A 22,834-nucleotide genomic window follows, 5' to 3' on the forward strand; every position below is an offset into this window, starting at 1 on the left:
ATTTCACTTAGATCGTCAGATTTTTTTGGGATAGAACTGGGCAAAATAGCTCCTAATGATTATTTTAATTTCTTCTTCATTGGTGGTGAGTTTACAATGTTAATTTTTGATACTGAATTATTTTATTTTCTTCTTTCCTTCCTTAAATCAAATTAATCAGTGCTCTCTCTGCTTTATTTGCTTTTCATGAAACCAACTCCTAGTCTTATTTATTAGTTCAAGAGTTCGCTTACTTTCAATTTTATTAATTTGTCCTTTAATTTTCAGGATTTCCAATTTAGTCTTTAATTGGGGATTTTTAATTTGTTCTTTTTCTAGGTTTTTAGTTGCATGCCCAATTCATTGATCTGCTTTTTCTCTATTTTATTGCTATAAGACCTATACATTTCCCTCCTATGTACTGTTTTCGCTGTATCCCATAAATTAGATTGTCTCCTCATTGTCATTCTCATTAAAGAATGATTGATTGTTTCTATAATTTGTTCTTTGACACAGCATTTTTTAGCATTAGATTATTTAGCTTCCAGTTAATTTTTTGTATTTCCATGGATCTTATTGATTATAGTTTTTATTGTATTTTGATCTGAAAAAGTTACATTTATTATTTCTGCTTCTCTGCATTTGGTTGTGAAGTTTTCATGCTCTAAAACATGGTTAATTTTTGTGTATGTGCTATGTATTGCTAAAAATAAGATATGGCTTTTTTATTCCCATTTAGTTCATATTTTCTTCCTTTTTTTCATTCTTTTGATTTTGTTTTCTTGTTTATTGATGCCTTACAAAGTCATTAGTTTCTACTTGCCCAGTTCTAATTTAACAAATTGTCTTCCTCACTAAGCTTTTTATCTCTTTTTCTATTTTTCAATTCTGCTTTTTAAGGGGTCGTTTTCTTCAGTGAATTTTTGTATATCTTTTTTTCACTTTTTGTACTTACTTTACCACAGAGCTCTTGACTCTTTTTTTTCCCCATGATACTCTTGCATCATTTCTTTTCCAGTTTTCTTCTACCTTTCTTATTTGGTTTTTTAAATCCCCCTTTTTTTTTTAAGTATCCCAGGAGTTCTTTTTAGGCCTAACACAGTTCACATTTTATTTTTAGGCTTTGTATGCACTCACTGTGAAATCATTGTCCTCTTCTGCATTTTTGTTTTGATTTTTCCTGCCACCACAATAACTTTTTATGGTCAGCTTCTTTTGTTGTTTTTTGCTCATGTTTTCCAGAATATTTCTTGACTTTTAACTTTATGTTAAAATTGGGCTCATCTTGTTGGATGTAGGGGACATTTTCTCAAACTTTAAGGTGTTTTTGTGCTGTTGTTTTAAGAGCTAATTCTGGGGACAAGTAAGTTTTCAGTTCTTCCAAGGTGGTAATGTTGTGGGGTATAGCCTATGTTGTGGTGTGTAATGGTGAACCCCTGGGTTCAGGAAGGATAGCTTTTGTAAGAATGTAAGACTCCAATTCTTAGCTTAAAAGTAAAAAGGAGAGATTTATTTGTAATGTAGAAATATTGGCCAGCCAGACAGCATGAGTGGAAGAACCCTGGGGGGTTGCTTCCAGAATGCTTCAGTTCAGGGGTTTTTAATATTCTTTACAACAGTGAGTACGTGATGCTGTATCACAGTGTAGATGTGACTCTAGACTGGTAAACCCTCAGGCATTTGGTGGGGTGTTTGGTCATCTGACCAGGGTCTATCTAAAGACCCTCATAGAACAGATGGATGTCTGAGATACAGCCCGATGGTATCAAGGTGTGGCCCAGAAGTACATCTCTATATCCATCTCAAACTAAAGGATGATCCAAAGATGATGATAATCTCAGGGTCTTATAGAAGTTATCAGATGTTCTTGGGTTAGGAGTCACAAGGACAGAAAGGAGCAAGGGAAATTCCCTGTTTACAGTTTGCCAGGGTCTTCCAGGTTAAGGTGGCTGCAGAGTAGAAGCAGCTGCTTAACCTCTCCTAACCCACATATATATGACTCCTCAAGAGGACACAAAAACCAAATCTAGATGAACGAAGGGACCCCACAACAGGGCGCAGCACTGAAGGTATGTGGGATTTGGGCATTTCCCTGTTATAAGGGGGTGAATTAACTCTCACTAAAATGCGAGCTGAGCAACTCCCCCCCCCCCCCCCACACACACACCACCTACAGTTCCAAAGCCAGTGCACAAGAGTTAGAGCAAGTTTGGGGCATTCATTAAGTTCTTGGCAGCTACCTGGGATCACCAGGGCCTGCTCCTGAGAGCAGCCAGACTTAAGACCCCAAGAGGCTAAAGAATGCAGACTTTGAACACAGACCTTGAGCACAGGCGTGGACTTTGGGTGGAGACCCAGTGAGAAAGGGTGCATGACTGTGGAAGCAGCACCCTGAGACTGTTAAAGAAGCCTTGAGCAGAGGAGCAAGCAAGGGGACCACCAGGAGGCTTGACCCTAAGAACAACTAGACTTGAGACCCCAGGAGCCTAAAGAGAGCATAACATGGGCTTGAGGATAAAGCTGAGAGGGGCAGCACTGCACTGTGACTCAGGCAAAAACTGCTCCACAGCTCAGTAGACATTTAGAGAGCCTCTCTGCTTCACCCAGACTTCTGACTGAGAAAGAAAAACAGCATAATAATAATGGCAAGCCATGCACAAGAACCTCCAAAGAGAAAGATCAAGAAGAAATCTTTAACACTCTATAACTTTTACACAGAAAAAATCCAGACAACAGAACAAACAGCAGAGAACAAACAAGTAATCACATCCAAACCTTCCCCCAAAAATGAAAATTGGTCGCAAGCTCTTGAGGAGTTCAAATCTGAGATCATGAGAAAGATGGAAGAGATTTGGCAAGAAAGGTGGGAAATAGCTCAAAAGGAAGTTAACAGGTTAAAAGACAGAAACTCCCAATTGGAGAATAATGCCCCAAAATCAAACGAAATGATAATTAAACAGCAGTAAACCATGAAAAACGGAATAGACCAAATCGAAAAGGAAAATCAAGATTATAGCAGAAAACCAGTCTCTAAAGGCCAGAATTGGGCAAGTAGAAGCCAATGATCTCTCAAGACAGCAAGAACTAATAAAGCAAAGTCAAAAGACTGATAAAATAGAAGGAAACATGAAATATCTCACTGAGAAAATGACAGATCAAGAAAGCAGGTCTTCTTAGAAGAGACAATTTGAGAATCATTGGTCTTCCTGAAAAGGCAGAAATTAATAGAAATTTGGACACCATTATCCAAGTAAACTGCCCTGATGTTCTTCAACAAGAGGTCAAATAGACAATGAAAGGATCCATAGATCACCCTCTACACGAAACCCTCAAAAGACAACCCCTATGAATATAATAGCCAAATTCAAGAGCTTCCAAGTAAAAGAAAAAATTTTACAATAAGCCAGAAAGAGATAATTCAGATATCAAGGAGCACCAATCAAGATCACACAGGATCTGGCAGCCTTCACACTACAAGACCGCAAGGCTTGGAATATGATATTCAGAAAGTCGAGAGAATTGGGTCTACAACCAAGGATCACCTCCCCATCAAAATTGACTATATACTTCCAGGGGAAAGTATGGGCATTCAACAAGGTAGAAAATTTCCAAGTATTTGCACAGAAAAGACCAGGACTAAATGGAAAGTTTGATATCCAACTCCAAAAACCAAGATAAGCATGAAAAGGTAAATAAGAAATAGAGGGGAAAGAAAGAAAACTTATTTTTAAATTTGCTTCTTTAAGAGCTTCAATAAGATCAAATAATTGTATTCCTATGTGGAGAAATGCTATGTATAATTTTCAAAAACTGTATTCACTATTATAGTAATTAGAAGAGTTATTCATAGGGAGAGGTTGGAGTACTAAATGGTCTAAGATGATACGGGGGTGGGGGGATGAGGGGGGTAAATAGTAGATGGCACCAAGAGAAACTTGAATAAATAAGAAAAATAGGATATTCTATACAGTTTGCCTGGGTTAAGGGGTACAATGTCCATGCCAGTATGATCTAAGGAGAGATGTTCTTACTGCTTTTCTTGGTCTGTGCATGACCACAAGCACTCTTTAGTGCCCTGGAATTGTGATCAGGGTCCTTGTTCCTATGTGACCACAAGCTCTGGTGTGCTGATCTTGCTTGCTCTGGGCCTCCAACATGAATCCCCTGAATTAGCAGTGTAATAGAGGCCTGCATCATGTGCTAGCAAAGCATCTCCTTTAAGTGCCTTCTGACCAGTTGTTTGGTCCCCTTACCATCTGTGGGCTGAGCACCCTAGAAGTCACTCTTGCTGATTCTATTGCCCCTCCCCCCCAAGGCCAGCACTGACTTGCTGGGGTGCCATATGAGCTGAACCAAGAGCCTCTCTCACACCAGGGAGATAGACATTTCCTGTTGACCTAAGTTGTCTTGGCTTGGAAAATTGTTTCTCCCTGTTTTTTTCTTGGTTTTCTTGCTCCACAATTTATTTTGGGGGTGTTATTTTAAGATTATTTGGAGGGGGATATGGGAGGATACAAGTGAGTCCCTGCCTTTACTGCTCCATCTTGTTTCTTCCCCAAAGCTCTTTTTTTTCTGAGACTGCAATAGTCACCTCTCCCTTGTTGCTTGCCATTAATGTTGATCCTAGCGCATTCCTCACTTCTCTATCCATCTATTCCACACACACATTTCATGTCCCCTTCCATATTGTAATGTGGTCCCACAATAGAAGCATTTGCCTATAGGCAGGGTGTCACAAGGTTCTTTCCATTATGCTATCTATCTACCTCTTAACTGGTAGACCTCTACCAGATTTCTGCCTTCATCCCTGACTCCTTGTGTACCTTTAGAACGAAGTACTGGTCCTTTTTGTTGTTGCCATCTTCATTTATTCACTTGCAATTCTGTTATTTGGAGTGTTTGAGAGGCAAATAATTGTCTTGGTTCTGGTTTTCTTTCTAAAAATGTTTCAACGCTCTCCACATTCAGAGGAAGAACTACAGGTGTAGAAACACAGAAGAAAAACAACTGTTTGAACACATGGGTTGATGCGGACATGATTGGGGATGTAGACTCGAAACTACCACATCAATGCAACTATCAATAATATGGAAATAAATCTTGATTGAGGACACATGTTAAAACCAGTGGAAATGGGTGTGGGCTATGGGGGGGGGGTTAGTGAAGGAGGGGTGAAGGGGAAAGTAAAAACATGAATCATGTAACCATGGAAAATTTTTCTAAAAGAGAAAAAAAATAAAAACGTTTCAAAATCCTTTATTATTGAATATCCATATTTTGTCCTTTTTGGTTACCCTCAGATTTTCAGTATAGGACACCATGGTCTCCCATGATCTTCAGAATACATTTTTATGTTTCCTCCTCCCATTTTCTAATGTGTATGGAATAATTCTGCTGTTCAATAGCCTTTCCTTGAGATTTGAAAGTCTTTTTCCTGATGTTTCTGAATTGAATAGCTAAATTAAACCAGTTGTGGTTTAATTGTTGGTGTTTGTAGCTTTGGGTTTTCCCTAGAGATGATCTGTGAATTTTTTCAATTCAGATTTCATTTTTCTATACTCAGAAGTTCTGTATAGTTCTCTTTTATTATTTCTTTCATTGTGGTATTAAGGTTTTTTTGTCCTGTCAGATTCTTCTGGGACATCTGTGATCTTTAGTTGTCCTTAGGCATTTTGCCTTTAAAATCCCTTTGTTTTGTTTGTATAGTAAACATTTTCATTCCTTTTTTTTTTTTTTTAAAAACCTTTCATTTTAGAGTCCATACTTTGTATTGTAAGGGTTAGGCCAGGGCTTGGCGACGTATGGCTCTTTCGAGGGCCAGATATGGCTCTTTCTGCAGGAGCCATAAAGTCAATTTTTTTTCAGGCGCTGTTACAGGAGCGGCACTGTGAGCACTGCACGGCTCTCACGAAATTACATTTTAAAAAATGTAGCATTTATGGCTCTCATGGCCAAAAAGGTTGCCGACCCCTGGGCTAGGCAATCAGAGTTAAGTGACTTGCCCAGGATCACACAACTAGGAAGAGTGTGAGGCCATATTTGAAACGAGGATCTCCTATCTCACCATATTTTCCTTTAATATTGTCTTTTGTTTCTCTTCTGATTGTCCATCATTGCTTTGTATTTTCATCCCCAGTCTATTGTTTTCTCTCTAGTTTCTTTGATAAGACTTGCATTTGTAGATTCATATTTTTCTATTCTGCTTATTATTTTTGCTGTGTAAGAAATAAATTCTGCTCTCATAAGTATGATTATTCTTTAAAACCATGCAGAGTGAGTTGTAGTTCCATGTTCTCAAATTCCACAGATCTTCAGTTTCATAAAGTGTTGGATCATATCCCTTCATTTTGCAGTATTTATTCTATAACATTTGAACTCATTTACCTAGGTATGGAAGCCATGTTTTCTTTCATTACTGTTCTTCCTTTTGTTGTCGATGTTCTATTTCTTTGAGATTCCCCCCCACCCCAATCTTTAGTACTTTCAGCCTTCCTCTCTTCCCCTTATTTTTCCTTATCATTCACTTCCTGACTTCCTCCCCACAAAGGAGGCGTCCTTGAGTGCTAGGTGTGGAGGCATCTCAACTTCTTTACATAATGGGCTATTCACAATTAATGATCTCTATCCTAACTGACTTTTGGAGGATATGAACTGTCCCTAGCTCAGTAATGTGCTCTTCCCTCAGGCTTGATGGATTTTGTACAGGTCCACATGTAAAAATGTCCTGTCCTGGTGACTTGTCCTAAACACCAGCAATTCAGTCTGCTGGCATTGGCAGGTCAATTTATTTTCCCTGCCATCAGTAGTGGAGACTGGAGAAAATGATCTAGAACTCTTACAAAGTGTCATCTTAAAGGCAGAAGTAGTCTTTTTGTTTTCAGGTTTATATTTCCTAGTATGTAATTTTCTTTTCATTCTCTTTTTACTGATGGATTAGTATATCCTTTCCTTTCCCCTGTTCTCAATTATATATTCTATTTATTTTAGGTTGCTGTTTTGCTCTCTTTGCTAAAGCTTTTAATTTTTTTGTTATTTTTTATTCTGCAGAGACCAAATGAGAGGGTTAATGTTCTATCTGAAAAACCAAGAGAAGATTCTATGGTATTAGAAGAAACACCGGTGAGTTGACTTAACGAAAATATTTGTTTGCCCCTCTTCCCCCAACCCCTTCAAACACTTTTAAAAGGTAACGTAGTCATTAAACCCATTAAAATGTTATAGTTGTAAGTCTTATTGATAAAATTATATTGAAATAAAGTTTGGAACTCTTTTAAGCAGTAATTTCTTTTGTGTGTGTGCGCGTTTCAAATTTGATATGTTTTGTTTTGACATAATAGATGCTCTGTTCACACTCCCAAATTCTCTTTAAAAATATGGTTTTTGGACATTGTATACCAAGTTACACAAAACCACTTAATACTATGAGAATGACTGATAGCACTTGGCAGTTTAAGAGACGAATATTTTCTAGACTCCTCTCTCTTCTCCCTTCTTTCCAAAGGAGAGAGTAAATATGGGTATAGAACACTTTAATTCTTGTGATATGTTGGATTTGTTTATTCACTTTTTTAAAAAATTCTTTGTTATAAGAGATTATCTTAGATGGAACAGAATTGGATAGATTTGGAAACAAAAGTTATATAAATACAAAAGATAGCAATAAAAATTTTAAAAGACAGATGTTTTCATTGAATTTTTTTCTGCCACTCATAACTATTTGCCTTCCTTCTCTTTGTCATTTGTGTAGACTCTTAAAGATGCCTTTGGAACATTCTGGAAAAGGAAACTCTTGTTCTTATTTTCTGTTTGTTTTCATTCATTTAGGCAACAGAGATTTATTGATCATTTTTTAACTAGGTTCACAAATGCTGAGGGCAATATAAAAAATAAGAAGAATCTCTTTCTTGAAAAAACTTAAGAGTCCAATCCAATTCTTTTTCTTTTTTGTAGTTTTAATAACAAATGTCAATGGAAAAGAGACTAACTATCTATAAAACCCTACAAAAGACACAATCCATGTTTATTCAGTTTTCTTATACTTCCCTCACAATTTAACTTATTGTTGTGGTAAAATTTCTTTCCTGTAGGTTCAACAGTACCTACCTTCCCTTCCAGCAGAGGTGAGCACTGGTGTGAAGTTCCAAGTTGGTGATCTCGTCTGGTCTAAAGTGGGTACCTATCCTTGGTGGCCTTGTATGGTTTCAAGTGATCCCCAACTTGAGGTTCATACCAAAATTAATACAAGAGGTAAGAGCTACTAAGCAAATATTAAATATAACCATTTAAATACAAATTAATATTAAGTAATTGCTTCTTCTCTTTTATTCTTTAAGAATGTATAACATCTAATGCTGGTACTCCAGACCTTAAGCTGTAGATTTTTTCATTCCAAGTTTAGTCCAACCCTTTTGAGTCAAATTACCATTTAGTTGTCCATAGCTAACTTTTAAAAAGATATCAGATAAAGTCACATGACTATTTATGTTTGGAATCCCATGTTTATATATATTTTTGCCCAATCCCAGGGCCTTTCATCATTTTAAGTTCTGTAGTATACTTTTTAAAATGTGTGAATTTGCCCATTTCTGTCAGGAATCAGAGATTTCATGGAAGTAAAAATGGTAAGATTGGGCAACTGATTGGACAAATGGGATAAGAAATCAACTTACAAAGCTAAGGTGCTATCAAAATTATGGTACCTTAGACAGAAATAAGATAAATTCGGAAGAGAGGAGGGTAATGATAATGAGTTTAGATGTCTCCTAGACATCCATTTCGAATTATCTAATTACGATTTTGGATCAAAGCTTAGGAGAAATGTTGGGGTTGGCTTTATAGATCTTAGAGTCACTTGCATATAGATTATAGTTAAACCCATAGGAGCCAGTGAGGTTATGAAGATAGAGAATGTATAAAAGAAGAAGAGAAGAGAGCTTTAGGCCTTGAGGAACGTGCATAGTTAGCATCTATGGCATAGATAATGAACCAGCAAAGGATACTGAGAAAGCATGATTAGACAGGTAGTAGGAGAAGCAGGAGAAAGTAGACAGAAAAACCCAGAGAAGAGAGTGTCAAGGAAATGAATTGGACAGTAGTGTCGAATGTAGCAGATGGGTCAAGAAAGATTAAGATGGAGAAGAAACCATCAAATTTGCAAACTAAAAGATCATGGGTAACTTTGAAGATAGTTTCAGTAGAATGATGAAATCAGAAGTCAGGTTGCAAAAGGTTAAGAAGTGAGTATAAATGAGGGAAAGTAAAGGCAGCTTTTTCAGAGTTTGTAGAGGTATCTACATCTTGTTTGGGTAAGAATTTGGCACATTTGTTGAAGGCAGTAGAGAAAGCAACAGGGAGAAGCTAAAGATTCTAGAGAGGGTATAAATGAGGATTTAATAGGGTTGTGTGGATGGGAAGCAATGAAATCACATACAGTAAACATATAAAGGAGATGGCTTTGGTAATGAGAACAACCACCTCTTTGTCAGAGACTGGGGAGAAAGAAGAGAGAGTAGGAAATGATATGGTTTTGAGATGGAGAAAATGGAGTTCACATAGAATGTTATCAAAGTAAAAAAGGCAAGGTCATCATTCAAGGGGGAAAGCATTATGAGATGTTTGAAGTTAGACAAGAATGTTTAGCATGCTTTCATGGGGAGTGTAGTAAGGAAATAATTAGTAAGGATTCAGAGGGCCCATTTGAGGTTGGATTAAAATAAATTTGTAATGTACCTAGTTGTCATTGTTGAAACACTTTTTCCATGCATAGGAGTAGAAGTAGAAGATGGTGGGATTACTCCAAACCTGAAGTTTGGTGAGATAAACAAGGGAGCATGGATTCAAGAGAGGAGAATGTACAAATGAATGACTAGTAAGTTGAAGTTAGAGAGGGAGGAAAGTAAAATCAGAATGGGGTACTGTGGGAATGAATGAGGGGTTTGGAGATATTAGGGTGGGATTAGAACATGTTTAATAGGGATGAAGCATAGGTTAGAGGTAGAATGATAGAGTAATTGCATAGTTTCTATTTAGGGAAGTGACATTTGTGGGTGATCTAGTCTGTGGCCATTCTCTTCTTTGGCTGAGGGATTTAAAGCTGAGGAAATACGAGTTTGAGAGAACATCTACATGGATAGATATTAAAAATCCTTGAGAAAAAAGGGAGAATGACCTTGAGGTCAGTATATTACAGCTATTATAATTTGAATCAAGTGGAAATTTTTGATTGAATGGACTTCAAAAGAAGAATGGTTGGTAAGTGATGGAGATAAAGGGAAGGTATAGAAGTTAGCATGGAAACAGAGAAGTATTCAGACTCCTTGGTGTGTTGGGGATATGAGAGAGTGCAATCATTCTGGAGAGGAAATTTAGGAATATAATGTTAGCAAAGGGAAGCTAATTGTCAGTGAAAGCTAACTAATGTAAGGAAGACACAGGTCCAGTATGAAGGGGAGTTTTATTCATTATGGAAGAGGAAATTCAGAAGACTCAGTGAAAAGGTTGAGTAGAGTTGAAGTAGGTCACAAACAAACTAGGCTTGATGGAGATTCAGATGAAAAAAATAGGAGGGAAGGGACTGGGGACAGTTTTTTTCCTAAGTAGTTGGTATTTGACAAGGAATAAGGAAACAGGAGAATGGGAGGCAGTTGAGTAGAAAAGCTCAGAGTCTTCAAGGTATTACAGAGGAATCCAAGTAGATCTGCTCCCCTACTGGCATGGATTGCCTTGAAGAGGGAGGTTTTGAACAGATAGGTTGATGTGAGAGGAGATTGTTAACTCTACTAAATGATCTTAATTGCATAAGTATATAAATGTCTCTCACTTTGCCTACAGAAATTAATATTAAGATGTTCTTGTTTTATGGAAATCAAGTGATATACTGCAAAGTTCGTTTGATTGAGTTAGGAATCTTGAGCTCTAATTCTGGCTTTACCACTTACTGGTAAACAAAATCATTTAATCTTTTTTGGCCTTAATTTCTTCAACTGTAAAATGAGGGAATTGAATTAGATGATTTCAAAGACCCTTTCACCTTTAAAATTATATGATTTTAATGTTGTTTATAGAGACTAGTCCTAAGGGGTGCTATTAATATAGTACTAATACCATCATAGATTTGAAGCTGGAAGGGTCACCAAATCCAAATTCTTCATTTTACAGATGAGGCATCTGATGCCAAAAGAGGCATTTGCCTTGTCCATAGTAACACAGTAAGTAGAATAGGGCCCCTGGATCTGACAAGACCTGCTGTGGATGACTGAAACTGCTGATATAAGCAAACACCTCCTGACCCCATATATAATGTGATTTTCTTGTATATTCATACGTGTAATAAAGTTTAGGTGATAAACTGAGCGCACAGTAAGACATTACCAACATTAAATACATCCTCATGGCTATCTTCCATTTGTCCATGCTTGGGTCCCAGCTTCCATACTTCCTTGAGCTACCCTCATCTGACAGTAGCCTCCTTCCTGCTTCCCTTCTTCCCATGGAATTAGTGATTTACCATACTAAAACTGCAGAAAATGAAACCGTGGATAAGGGGGGAACTACTAAATATCTGAGGCAAGATTTGAGCCCTGGGTTTCCTGACTCTGAATCCAGTGCCTTTATGCCCATTCCAGAGATACATTTTTTTGCTATTTTTGGTTAGACCTATAATGGTCACTTCATCTAGTAATGCTTACCACCCAAACTCAGACAAACTTATTTCTGTAAGAAAGCACATTTTCAATGAGAAATATAACTACTATAGAGACCAGAATATTAGTATATTAAGCTGGTTGGCCTATGTTTTCTTAGAAGAACCTTGGGAAATTAAATCAAGATCAGAAGGTGAGTCACTTAAGTCCAAATAGTTTAAAGTGATCTTTTCACCAAAGCAAGATAATGTATGCTTATAGTACAGATAACTATTAACTGCTAATCACAGGGTATCCTTTTCCTTTAAACACTGCTAGATACCCGACAGTGAAGTTTCTTTTTCAAAATGAGCCTTTAGTTCTTTAGTGTACCTTATTTTCTTTCTTATTCCCTGCCTTTTTGTTGAAAAAATGCTCTTTTATATTTCTTAAGCTTTACATTGAATAGAAATTGTCCTACTGTATTTTCTACTATTGCAATATTTTTTCCCATTGAATTAAAAAACATGAGTTTAAACTGGGGTTCACATACTTAACTAGCTCTGCAGTCTTGGGCAAATCACTTAATTTCTGTTTGCCTCAGTTTCCTCAACTATAAAAATAGACGTAAAATGGCATTCACTTCCTAAGGTGTTGTTATGAAAATAACAAAGATAACATTTGCTAAGCACTTTGTAAATCTTCAAGTACTTTTAAAATGTTGTTTTTCCTCCTTATGCTATGGAACCACAGGATCCTTGAGCCATGCTTCTTCTCTTTTGAAACATATTTCTTTTCCCTACCATTATAATTTACTGATTGAAAATAAGGATAATAGAATCCTTTTTTAAGGCGAGTGATCTGAAATTCTCTAGGAGTCATAATGTATCCATTTTTTTTCTTTTTATGTGTCCACTTTTTTTTTTAAATCAGAGATAGTAGGTGAAAGGTAAGACTCTCTAAGGGACTCTGCATATTATGGCAAAGTATAAAACACTTTTTTTATATTCACTCTTGGGTTTCTAGTTCTCCACTTAAAAATTACATCCTCTGAGCATTGTGCCTCCATAATCCTCTCCTTGTGTAGAAAGTGTTGTTCTTCTCCTTCTTCCCCTTTCCCACCCCCATTTTTGTGTATGGTTTTCAGATTTCATCACTTTATTGAATCCTGATGCTTTTCTCCAGCTTCAGTTACTGACTTTGTCAGAATGAGGCAGAGCCAAGTCTAGCTTTGGGCTCATTTGAACATTCCAAGAAGGCTGTTTTAGTTCGTTTTTTACATTAAGCAGTAACCAGCACCCCCAGAACAGAGGAGTCGTGCCACCTACTCAAGCAATACAATCTAGCGATTCTCTCATGCCAAAAAAGAAACTGTCCATCTGAAAATCCTTTTTGGAAAAAGTACCATGATTTTGTGATTATCACTTTTTGTAGAATTCTGATGATGATAACATTTATATGGCACTTTGTTACAAAATAACCCATGAGATAAATAGAAGTGCTTTGTTATCATTTCACAGATGAATGACATTAGAGTGAAAAGAGTTTTGGCCTCTTGCAGTCAAGAGACTTGTGTTCAAGATCGGGTTCTGACACTTACTAGCCTTGTGATCTTGGGCAAGTTGAATAACCTTTCAATTCAGCTTCCTTATCTGTAAAATAATACTAGTGTTTAACAACTAATAGGATTATTGTGAGGAAACTATTTTAATAGATTTCAAAATACTATAAATATAAGTTGTTTGCTTATTATAAGGAAACTGAGGAAGAGAGATTGAATGTTTTATTCAGGGTCAAAATTGGTTTTAGGCCTTAAGTCCAGGGTTTCTTCCTATAATTTCTGTGTTCTTTTAGCAATAGCTCACTGCTTCTCAATGTTGACAGAGATGCCTGTAAATAAATTATAAATTGTCTCTCACCTAAATACATAAATTACCTAATTTGTCTTTTAAATGTTTCAGTATTAATCTCTTCTCACAATCACTTTCAAAAAATATTTGGCTGGCCTGAGGAATCATAGAGGGCCATATATTTTTCATACCAAAGGCAGATCTTTTAAAAACATTGTATGTAAACATGCAAAGTATTCCTGCTATTCAATTACACACTACTTATTAAAAGTCTTATCATTCATTATTTAGTAAGCTTTTTAAAAGCTGAAAGCCAGTTGGTTTTAGTCTTGCAATATCTGTCTAAAATTAGGGACATACATATTATTTCTTTAAATATGTTCTATTTAAAGTATAATCAACTCTTTTATTTTGTTCAGCAGATATTAAACACATACTTTATTCAAGCCATTGTTTAGTCACTAAAACTTTAAAGATTTAGCCACGAAACTTTAGTAGCTGATTAACTAGTTTATGGGTTAGTCAGGCTTTTGGGTTATATAGTTTCACTACTGACATTTTGGCCAGGGAATGAGAAGGAAATAAACTTTAAATCAAGCAAATGGACTATTTGTTATTATCTCCAGTATATAAGACTTAATGGGAAAGGAAATGGAACTTTTGGCTAAAGTAAAGCTTTGTATTATTTGTTACATATGGTTTTTCATGTTCTTAGGACTTTCCCAAGGTCAAGGAATGTTGGTACCTGAATAAACAATTATTATAATAGAACTTAAGTTTCACTCTATGTTCATAGCTAATGTTACATCTCCCCAAGGCTACTAGCTGGTATTGATTAGAAGTAGATTGTGCTCTCTAGGCCATATCTTGTGCTGTATAAGTCTTAAGCTATTCAGGGCTCCTTCACCCTTGGCAGAGACATGAGCTGTATTTCTCTCCTCTTTCCTATGGCTTAAGGGTTTGGGCTGAACCTGGAGGGTCAGAAGGCAAAAGTTAAGCTTCTGCAGATTTATATGAATTCTATCCAGTTATGGCGAACCTTTTAGAGATGGAGTGCCAGGCCTTGCCCCCATCCTACTCCCCAGACCAAGTGCCATGCCGCCCACCACCAGACCTTGTGCCATAATCTCCCCACCCCCCACCCCAAAGTGCTGGTGTACCCCACCCCACCCCTTACCCCACACAGGGGAGGGAGAAAGCACTCCCATTGGGCTGATGGGTGGAGGGGTGGGTGATGAGAAAAAAAATATCATCAGGCTCAATGGAGAGGGGGAAGGGAGCAGCTCCGCCCAAGTCCATTTGCCATCACTGGTATAGACTCTTACTCATCCCTTTTCTTCCTAAGCTAAGTGATCTTCAGTTTTCCTCTACCCTCAGTAAACCATCTAAAAACTGCTTAATGTTGTGTTGGTTATTTTATTGACCTAGAACTGATATCTTTTACTCAGCTGTTTTTTTTTCCCCCCTCATTTAAAATTCTAATTTAGTTTCAGAATAAAGACAAAAGGCTAATAAAACTGAAAATGGGAAAAGTCCCTGGTGGTCTCTCTAATATTATTTGAAATTTATTTTAACTTAATTCTCATCTTAAGCAAATAAACATGTTTTTCTAAAGTCCAGATTTGAATGTTACATTTAAACCTCCCCACCTAGATTGTATTGGACTTCCTGTGACCGGGAAAATGACTTGAAGATGGCTGAGGTGGAATGTGAAATACCAGCTAGGCCAGGTGATACATTCATTAATGGGTATAGTGTGAGCCCAGGGCAGGACAGGTTTATGGTCTGGAAATTCATTAATTGCTGGCTAAGAGGAGGCTAAATGATTTGAAGATGGCCAGAGTGGATTGAGGGATGGCCTGTATGGATGTGTGGAGAGGTGGGAGCATATAGTTATTGTAGAGAAACAGTATGATATGATAGACTTGACTCTCAAGAAGTATTAGGTATTTGTCTTCTGATGCTGACATTTATTAGCTCTGACCAAAGTAAATCACTTTATCCTTTAGAACTTTAATTTCCTTTTCTGAGAAGTGGAGGTCAATATTTATACTTAGTAACTCTCAAGGGTATTATGAAGAGAAAATTGTCATTACTTTGAGATTTTGTTCTAATTTTTCAAGCTCTATCTTTTTTTCATTATCAAGGGCAAATTAAAAGTTAGGTTTTTATTAGTAATGAATCTAAATATTAGAAAACTTTTTTATTATAAGAAAAAGTTCAATAATAAAATTTTCTTTAAACTCACTCTTATTATGTAAACATTTAATCAGTAAGCATAATATATAATTTTTTTCAGTCCTTACCTTCTGCCTTAGAATCATTACTGTGTATGTTATAAAACGGAAAAACTGTAAGGGCTTGGCAATAGGTGTTAAGTGACTTGCCCAGGGCAACTCAACTAGGAAGTGTCTGAGGCAGGATTTGAACCTAGGACCTCCCATCTCTGGATCTGGCTCTCAATCAGGCAAAATACTCTCTTAGGATAATAGTATAACTTTATGTAGCACATCATAGTTTATAAAATTGTGTATATGGTGGATGGTTATGGAATTAAGACTATAGGAAACTTTGCCTACTCACCATTGTTTACACTTGAATTTTTGTGGATGAATATCCATATGGTTTTTTTGAAATTGTTGATAAGAGGTTCTGTTTTCAGGGGCCCGGGAGTACCATGTCCAATTTTTCAGCAACCAACCAGAGCGAGCATGGGTCCATGAAAAGCGGGTACGAGAATACAAAGGACATAAACAGTATGAACAGTTACTGGCTGAAGCAACTAAACAAGCCAGTAATCACTCTGAGAAACAAAAGGTATGTGTCCATGATTTCATTATATCAACTGAATATAGTATATTTAAAACATTTAATGATTCAATGGAGTTTCTCCTGGTTGAATCAAACAGTATTAGTTTTATTTCTCTGCTTTTGAACTCCATCAAAAACAATTTTTAATAGATTGCTATTATTCATAATAACAAGTACTATTTTAACAAGAGCTCACAAATGTTAGCTCAGTTAGTTACCTGCTTAATTCAAGTAAATTATTTTCTGATAAGTCAAAAATTGGTGAGCCTAAATTAAATAGGTGCTGGTAAGGTGTGAAAATATGTTGCTAGAATTAGTTATATGTTTTGTATTCTTTTGACTTTCTTTCATAAGTTTGTTTCTCAGGTCTGTTATTAGTTTGTAAAGTTTTTATGTTAAAAGCGAAATTTCTGAATTCTTACACATTGGTGCATATTTTAAGGTTATGATGTATAGTCTTTTGTCCATTTCACCTGTGAACATGAAATCACAACTCTAAAAAGATAAATGCTTTAAATATTCTGAACAAATCTAACTAAAAGAGAATTTTGTTAACAAAACTAAGTTGAATTTTATATTTTATGATTTGAAGAAATTGGACTTAAATGCTAAATTTAGTGTAATGATATTTTAGGTGAGAAATTGTCTTGAGTTTCTTTTTAAATTTTATCAAACTACTAGTTGGGAATGAGTCATATATTGTCAGATTTCTCTTTGTTCTGTATAGAAAGAGAATGCCTAGCATATTAGAAAGCCTCATAGGTAGTTTTTTCAGAATTTACTGGCATTCATAAAAACATACTCTCATGTTCAATGTGCGTTTTTAGGCACTTACTATGCTTAGAGGATGCCAAGATAAATAAAACACTGGGTTGGCTTTTGGTAGAGTTTATATTCTATTAGGAATGATAAGACATATACCAAATAACTTTAGTACAAAATAGAATGTGTTAAGGCCATAGAAGAGGTATAGGGAAAGTACTTTAAAAGGCTTAAAGATTGAAAAGATCACTTCCACCTCAGTTGATTGCTTCTTCTTTTTTAAATCCTTATCTTCCATCTTAGAATTAATACTGTGATTAGTTCCAAGACAGAAGAGTGATAATAGGCATTGGGGGGGAGGGGGTCAAGTGACTTGCCCAGGGGCACACAACCAGAAGTGTCTGAGGCCATATTTGAAACTGGGACCTCCTGTCCCTAGATCTGTTTCTTAATCATCTTATAAGATTTCAACAGGGAGAGATTACAAGTAGAGACAAGAGATATAAATTTGGAGTCATATAAACTGATGGCAAAAGTTAAAAAAATGGAGCTCACCAAATAGGAAGTGGACATATAAAGAATAAAAGGCTAAGTAGAAAGTCTTTGGTGGTAGTGACATTTGTGCTAGCCATAGTAGCATTCTGCTATAATCCCTCCTTCTAGTGCATCTGAGGCTAGTATACCACTCAAGCCAAGGGGCCATCTGGCTGCCAAGAAGCTACCAGCCTGGGTCATAAATTCAGCAGTGCCATCAGGCTTATGAGTGGCTTATATACTTCTATTTGGGGTAAGATAGGGAGACCTAACTCAAAGAGTCTTCTCTCAAAAAAATTAAATCTGATGCAGTTGTCAGAAGAGCTAGGAGAGCTCTTCTTCCATAACAAGTAAAGAGTCAGAGAGATTAATGGTACAATGGAAAGTGTTAGATTTGGAGCTCAGGACCTTGGTTTAAATCCCAGCTCTTTCACCTAATATCTTTGATAATGGGCAACTAACTTAACCTTTCTGCACTTCAGTTTCTTATATGTATCTAGAGAGCCAGGTACCCTCCAGGGTCCTTCTAGCTTCAGGACTTTCAATCTTAAAGTAGAAGAACCAAGATAATGCAGTGTCAGAGAACCCAGAAACATAAAGAAGGAGCATATAGTCAATGCTCCTGTGCTCCAAAGAAGACAATGAGAGTGAAAAAAGACCATGTGATTTCGTGACTTCCTATTCATTGGTGACCTTAGACTAGTTTTAGTTAAGTTGGGATAAGGATTATATACCTATGATTTCATTGGTATAAAGAACTTTCAGATGAAAAAATGGTTTACCTCTTTTCTGCTATTTCTAATCTGAGCAAACTGCCTAAGATATTAAGAAGTTAAATGACTTGCCCAAAACAGCTTGTATATGTCAGAGGTAGGACTTGAGCCCAAGATTTCCTGGTTGGCTTTCTGTCCACTCTATCACATTGTCTCTTAATAAAGTAACAGAGATGAATCCTCCCTTCCCTTTAAAAAAATAATAAATTTGCTCAAAGAGGAAATAAAGGCACTGAGTGTAAATTGTTTTTAATGCTAAAATGGAATGTTTTAGATATTTTAGAATAGTATATTATTAAATATTAGATAGGTATTAAATATTTTAGAAATATTAGATAGATCAAGGGAAGGTATTTTGGAGGGCATGTTGCTTTCTGTAGGCAGAGACCAATGGACGAGGGAAGATTGAAGATGAATGGGATGGAATGATTGGTGGAATAATGTCCCAGAGGAAACCATAAGCTTTTTAGTAGCTAGAGCTAGAAAAGCCTTTAAAAATCTTCTAGTTTAATCCCTTCATGTTACTGATGAAGAAAAGAAGGTTCAAAGAAAGACTGAAGAGTAGTAAAGAAGAATGAATTATCATAAATTATTGTGGAGTGTGAGAAGGTGTTCTAGAGGTAGGTTGTTGACCAGCAACAAGGACAGAGATAGAGAGAGTGATAAAATCTGATGACCTGTATTTCAAAGGAGATAAAACTTATGTAATTGAGGCAAAACACTGACCTCGAAATAACAGTGAAGAACCAAGTTAACAGCCAGTCAACAAATATTTATTAAATGCCTACTATGACCAAATACTATTGCCCACATTCCATTAGGAAAAGTCAAACATGTGTACATGGTGCTATAAATTAAAATGTAATGAAGCAAAACAGGAAGTTCTCTAGGAAAATTTGATAGAGGAAAGATTGGCAGGGAGACAAAGGTATGAGAGCTGAGGCTTGAATCAAGACAAGCATTCTTAGGGTAGGAAATGAATAGTATTTTCAATAGCCTGTTCAAATATCTAGATGTAAGTCAATCAATAAACATTTACTAAGGGCCTACTCGGTTACCAGGCATTATGCTAAGTGTTGAATATAAGATGCATATAGGAGAGAAAATGTTAAATTGGGGAGAAAGACATTCATATTTATATAGTGGTTTAGTTTTTTGTTTTTCATTTTAACCCTTACCTTCCATCTTAGAATCAATATTATGTATTGATGCTAAGGCAGGAGAGTGGTGAGGGCTAGGCAGTCGGGGTTAAATGACTTGCTCATTGTCACAGAACTAGGAAGTATCTGAGGTCAGATTTGAAACCAGGACCTCTCCTCTCCAGGCTTTATCCACTAAGTCACCTAGCTGCCTTCCTGCTTTAAGATTTTCAAATGACACTTTACATGCATTAATGCCTAATAGTCTAATTTATCTAGAAGGTGAAATGTAAATGGAAATAATGTATAAAACTATAAATATAGATTAGAGTCAGATTATGGAGGATTTTAAATGCCAGACTGGGGTTTCACTTTCATCTAAAGACAATTAAAAGTCCTTAAAGGTTTTTATATAGGGGAATGAAATGATCTAATTTCTGTCCTCTGGCATTATATAGTCCTGTATTTGTACGTTTTACCTAGTTCTTTAGCTACTCTTTATATCCTTTCTAAACAATATCAGTCCCACATAGGACTTCCCTTTATTACAAAAGTCATATCATAGTCCTCTTCTGTCTTCTACCAAAGCAGCCACTATATGAACAATTTCACTTCTGATTATTCCTAGATATATAGAAGCATGCTTATCTTCTCATTTTGCTGAACTTTCATTTCAGCTTTTTCCCTATCTCTTGCCCCATTTGTATATGATTAGTCAATGTCATGCCCAAGATATTGGGCATTAGAGATAGAAAAATAAAAAATGAAACAGCCTTTGCTCTAAGGAGCTTACGTGCTATCAGTAGACAATTTACACACATGTAAGTACATACAAAATAAATACAAGATTGTTAGGGAGGGCACTAGCAGTTGTAGGAATCAGGAAAGGCCTCATGTAGGAAGTGGTCCTTGAACTACATCTTGAAGAAAGTAAGATTCTGTGATGCAGAACCGTGAGGATGGAATGCATTATACTCATGAGGGGATAGCATTACAGGCAAGGCATTAAGATGGAAGATGAGTGCTGTAATAATTAAAATTATGAGGCTGCTAGTAGCTTTGTAACTATATTAAATCAAAGTAGTAGTAGTAAAGAGAGGGAAAGGTAGGGGAGAAGTAGAGAGATACTTAGCTTACTAATCTATTGGCCACCATGATGGATTGAAACTGAACTCCGACAAGGGTTCCTCAGCTCTCCAGGTTCCTGCCAGAAGACTTTGACAGGCTCCTGAGTCTCCTCTTATAAGCTCTTTTCTCCACCCACTAGCTCTCACATGTCACATCTCAGGAACCAACCATAGTTTCTTAATTTGCCTGGGCCGGCCGGGAGGAGTGGGGGGTTGGGGATGGGGGTTTGCGGGTTTGGGGGAACAGTGCCTGTGGAATCACTTTCCTATCTCATTGGTTCCTTGGTTCTTTATCTTCCTTTCTCTGAGGGCTTATCTGCTTCTCACAGTGCCATGAGTGACACATGGAGACAAGGCCAATTTGGCTGGACCGTAGAATGAGGGGAAAGAAATAATGTATACTGAGTCTGGGAACATAGATGGGGACATTAGAAGTTTATATTTTATCCAGAATGCTATAGGGAGTCATTAGAATTTAGAGGGGGAGTGAAATGGTCATATTTACACTTAAGGAAAATCACATGGACAGCTGTGTGGAATATGGATGGGATTGAGGTAGAGTCTAGTCATTGTAATCTAGATGATAAGGGATGGTGGTGAGCCAAGATAATGGCTACACTGGTGCAAATAAGCACCATTTGCATCAGAACTACCATTATGATTTCTAAAGCACCTCCAGTTATTTTCCTTTCCTGAGAAAATGAAGGTACTGTTAGGAATACTAAGATACTATTAAAGCAATGTGAAAGTGAAATTATAGGATTTTATATTTAGAGCTGAGGCAGCTAAGTGGTCCAGTGGATAGAGTGCTGGGTCTAGAGTTAGGATATCTGGCCTCAGACACGTACTAGCTGTGTGATATCCTGGGCAAGTCACTTACCCTCTGTTTGCCTTACTCCAGTGGAGAAGGAAATGGTATTTTTGCCAAGAAAACTCCATGGACTGTAATTGGTATGCTATGTAGTCCACATGGGTCATAAAGAGTTGGATATAACTGAGTGACCAAACTGCACTATTTAGAACTAGAAAGAGACCTCAGAGTTATCTGCTCCAGTTCTATTATTTTACAGATGAGAAAACTGAGGGCAGGCCCCTCCTACCCTCCAAATGAAATGACTTGCCCAAGGTCACACAGGTACTTAATTAGAAGAGCCAGGAGTCACACTCAGGTCTGTTAACTCAAATTTGCACCAGGCTGATGCATTATTCACAGTTCTAACATCTCTGAAGCCCCACTCTCACTAAATAATGTATCTCATTTGAAACTATTTGCCTTCTCTTCCTTTTCAGAAATGTTCAACCATCTTTTCTTTTGTTACAACTTTCTTTTAAGTCCTTAGAGCTAACCATGTGAGTGAAAGCTCAAGTTTGGGGTAGGAGAAGAGTCTTCATGTTAGTCCATAGGATGGCTTAAATGTGCTATTTGCCAGATAATTATTTGATGTCTCCAGATGAAATCCATTGTTAGGAGAAAAGGAAGCAAGAGCTTTTCAACTAAAATTATTATTTCTCCAAAGATTTCCTTTGGCATATTACCATACTGGGAGTTTTTCATGGCCCTGAAATACTATTTAGTTGAGTTTGTTCTAGGTTACATGGTTTAAACACTTTTTCATTCTGGAAGACAAAAGGCTTTCATGTCACCCTATTGCTCATTGCTCTGCTTTTCCTCCAATTAGTACTTCACCAAAAAAAAAAAAAAAAGGATTCCTTGTCTTTGTCATTAAAGTTTTATCATCACAAAACAAGTGGTTTTTGGTCTTCATCAGCTATCTAAAGAAGCTAAATCTAGAGAAACCATTAAGGTCTTAGTTTCAACTTCCTGAGAAGTTGTTGATTTCTTTATTACTCTATTAAGATTTAAACACATTAGATGTAAAGCTGAAATAGAACTTTCTTTTGAATTTAGTCATACTAAAAATATATTTTCAGACCCAAAGGTTCGAATTTATTAAAAAATCATTCTTAATCTAATTTTTAAAAATTACCATGGTATGCTGAATAGAATGGCGGCTTATTGTAAGAAAGACTGAATTCTAATGATCCCTATATTTTAAAAAAAAACCCTTCACTGGATGCAGCTATCCCCTGAAGCAACTATTCTAGGTCTTTTCTCCCTTCTCAGCCAAAGAATATCCACTCTCTTCTATAGACTCCACCTTCCTTCTCTGTACTTCTTCTGTGGCCATGAGATCTGGGACCTATCACTATTGTATCTGTATGCACAGTGCCTAGTAG

General features: G+C 36.6%; 1 protein-coding gene across 2 annotated transcripts in view; it reads left to right on the forward strand.

The window, feature by feature from the left end:
* NSD3 (nuclear receptor binding SET domain protein 3) overlaps positions 1-22,834 on the forward strand; it is a 154,121-nt gene that overhangs the window by 78,060 nt on the left and 53,227 nt on the right. For both annotated transcript variants that reach the window (XM_044663565.1, XM_044663566.1), the window contains exons 3-5: positions 7,027-7,098; positions 8,067-8,226; positions 16,113-16,267. In XM_044663565.1, coding sequence (XP_044519500.1) covers positions 7,027-7,098; positions 8,067-8,226; positions 16,113-16,267 — 387 coding nt within the window. The remainder of the gene's footprint in view (positions 1-7,026; positions 7,099-8,066; positions 8,227-16,112; positions 16,268-22,834) is intronic.

The sequence above is a fragment of the Gracilinanus agilis genome, chromosome 2 (assembly GCF_016433145.1).
Source record: "Gracilinanus agilis isolate LMUSP501 chromosome 2, AgileGrace, whole genome shotgun sequence".
Classification (NCBI taxonomy): domain Eukaryota; kingdom Metazoa; phylum Chordata; class Mammalia; order Didelphimorphia; family Didelphidae; genus Gracilinanus; species Gracilinanus agilis.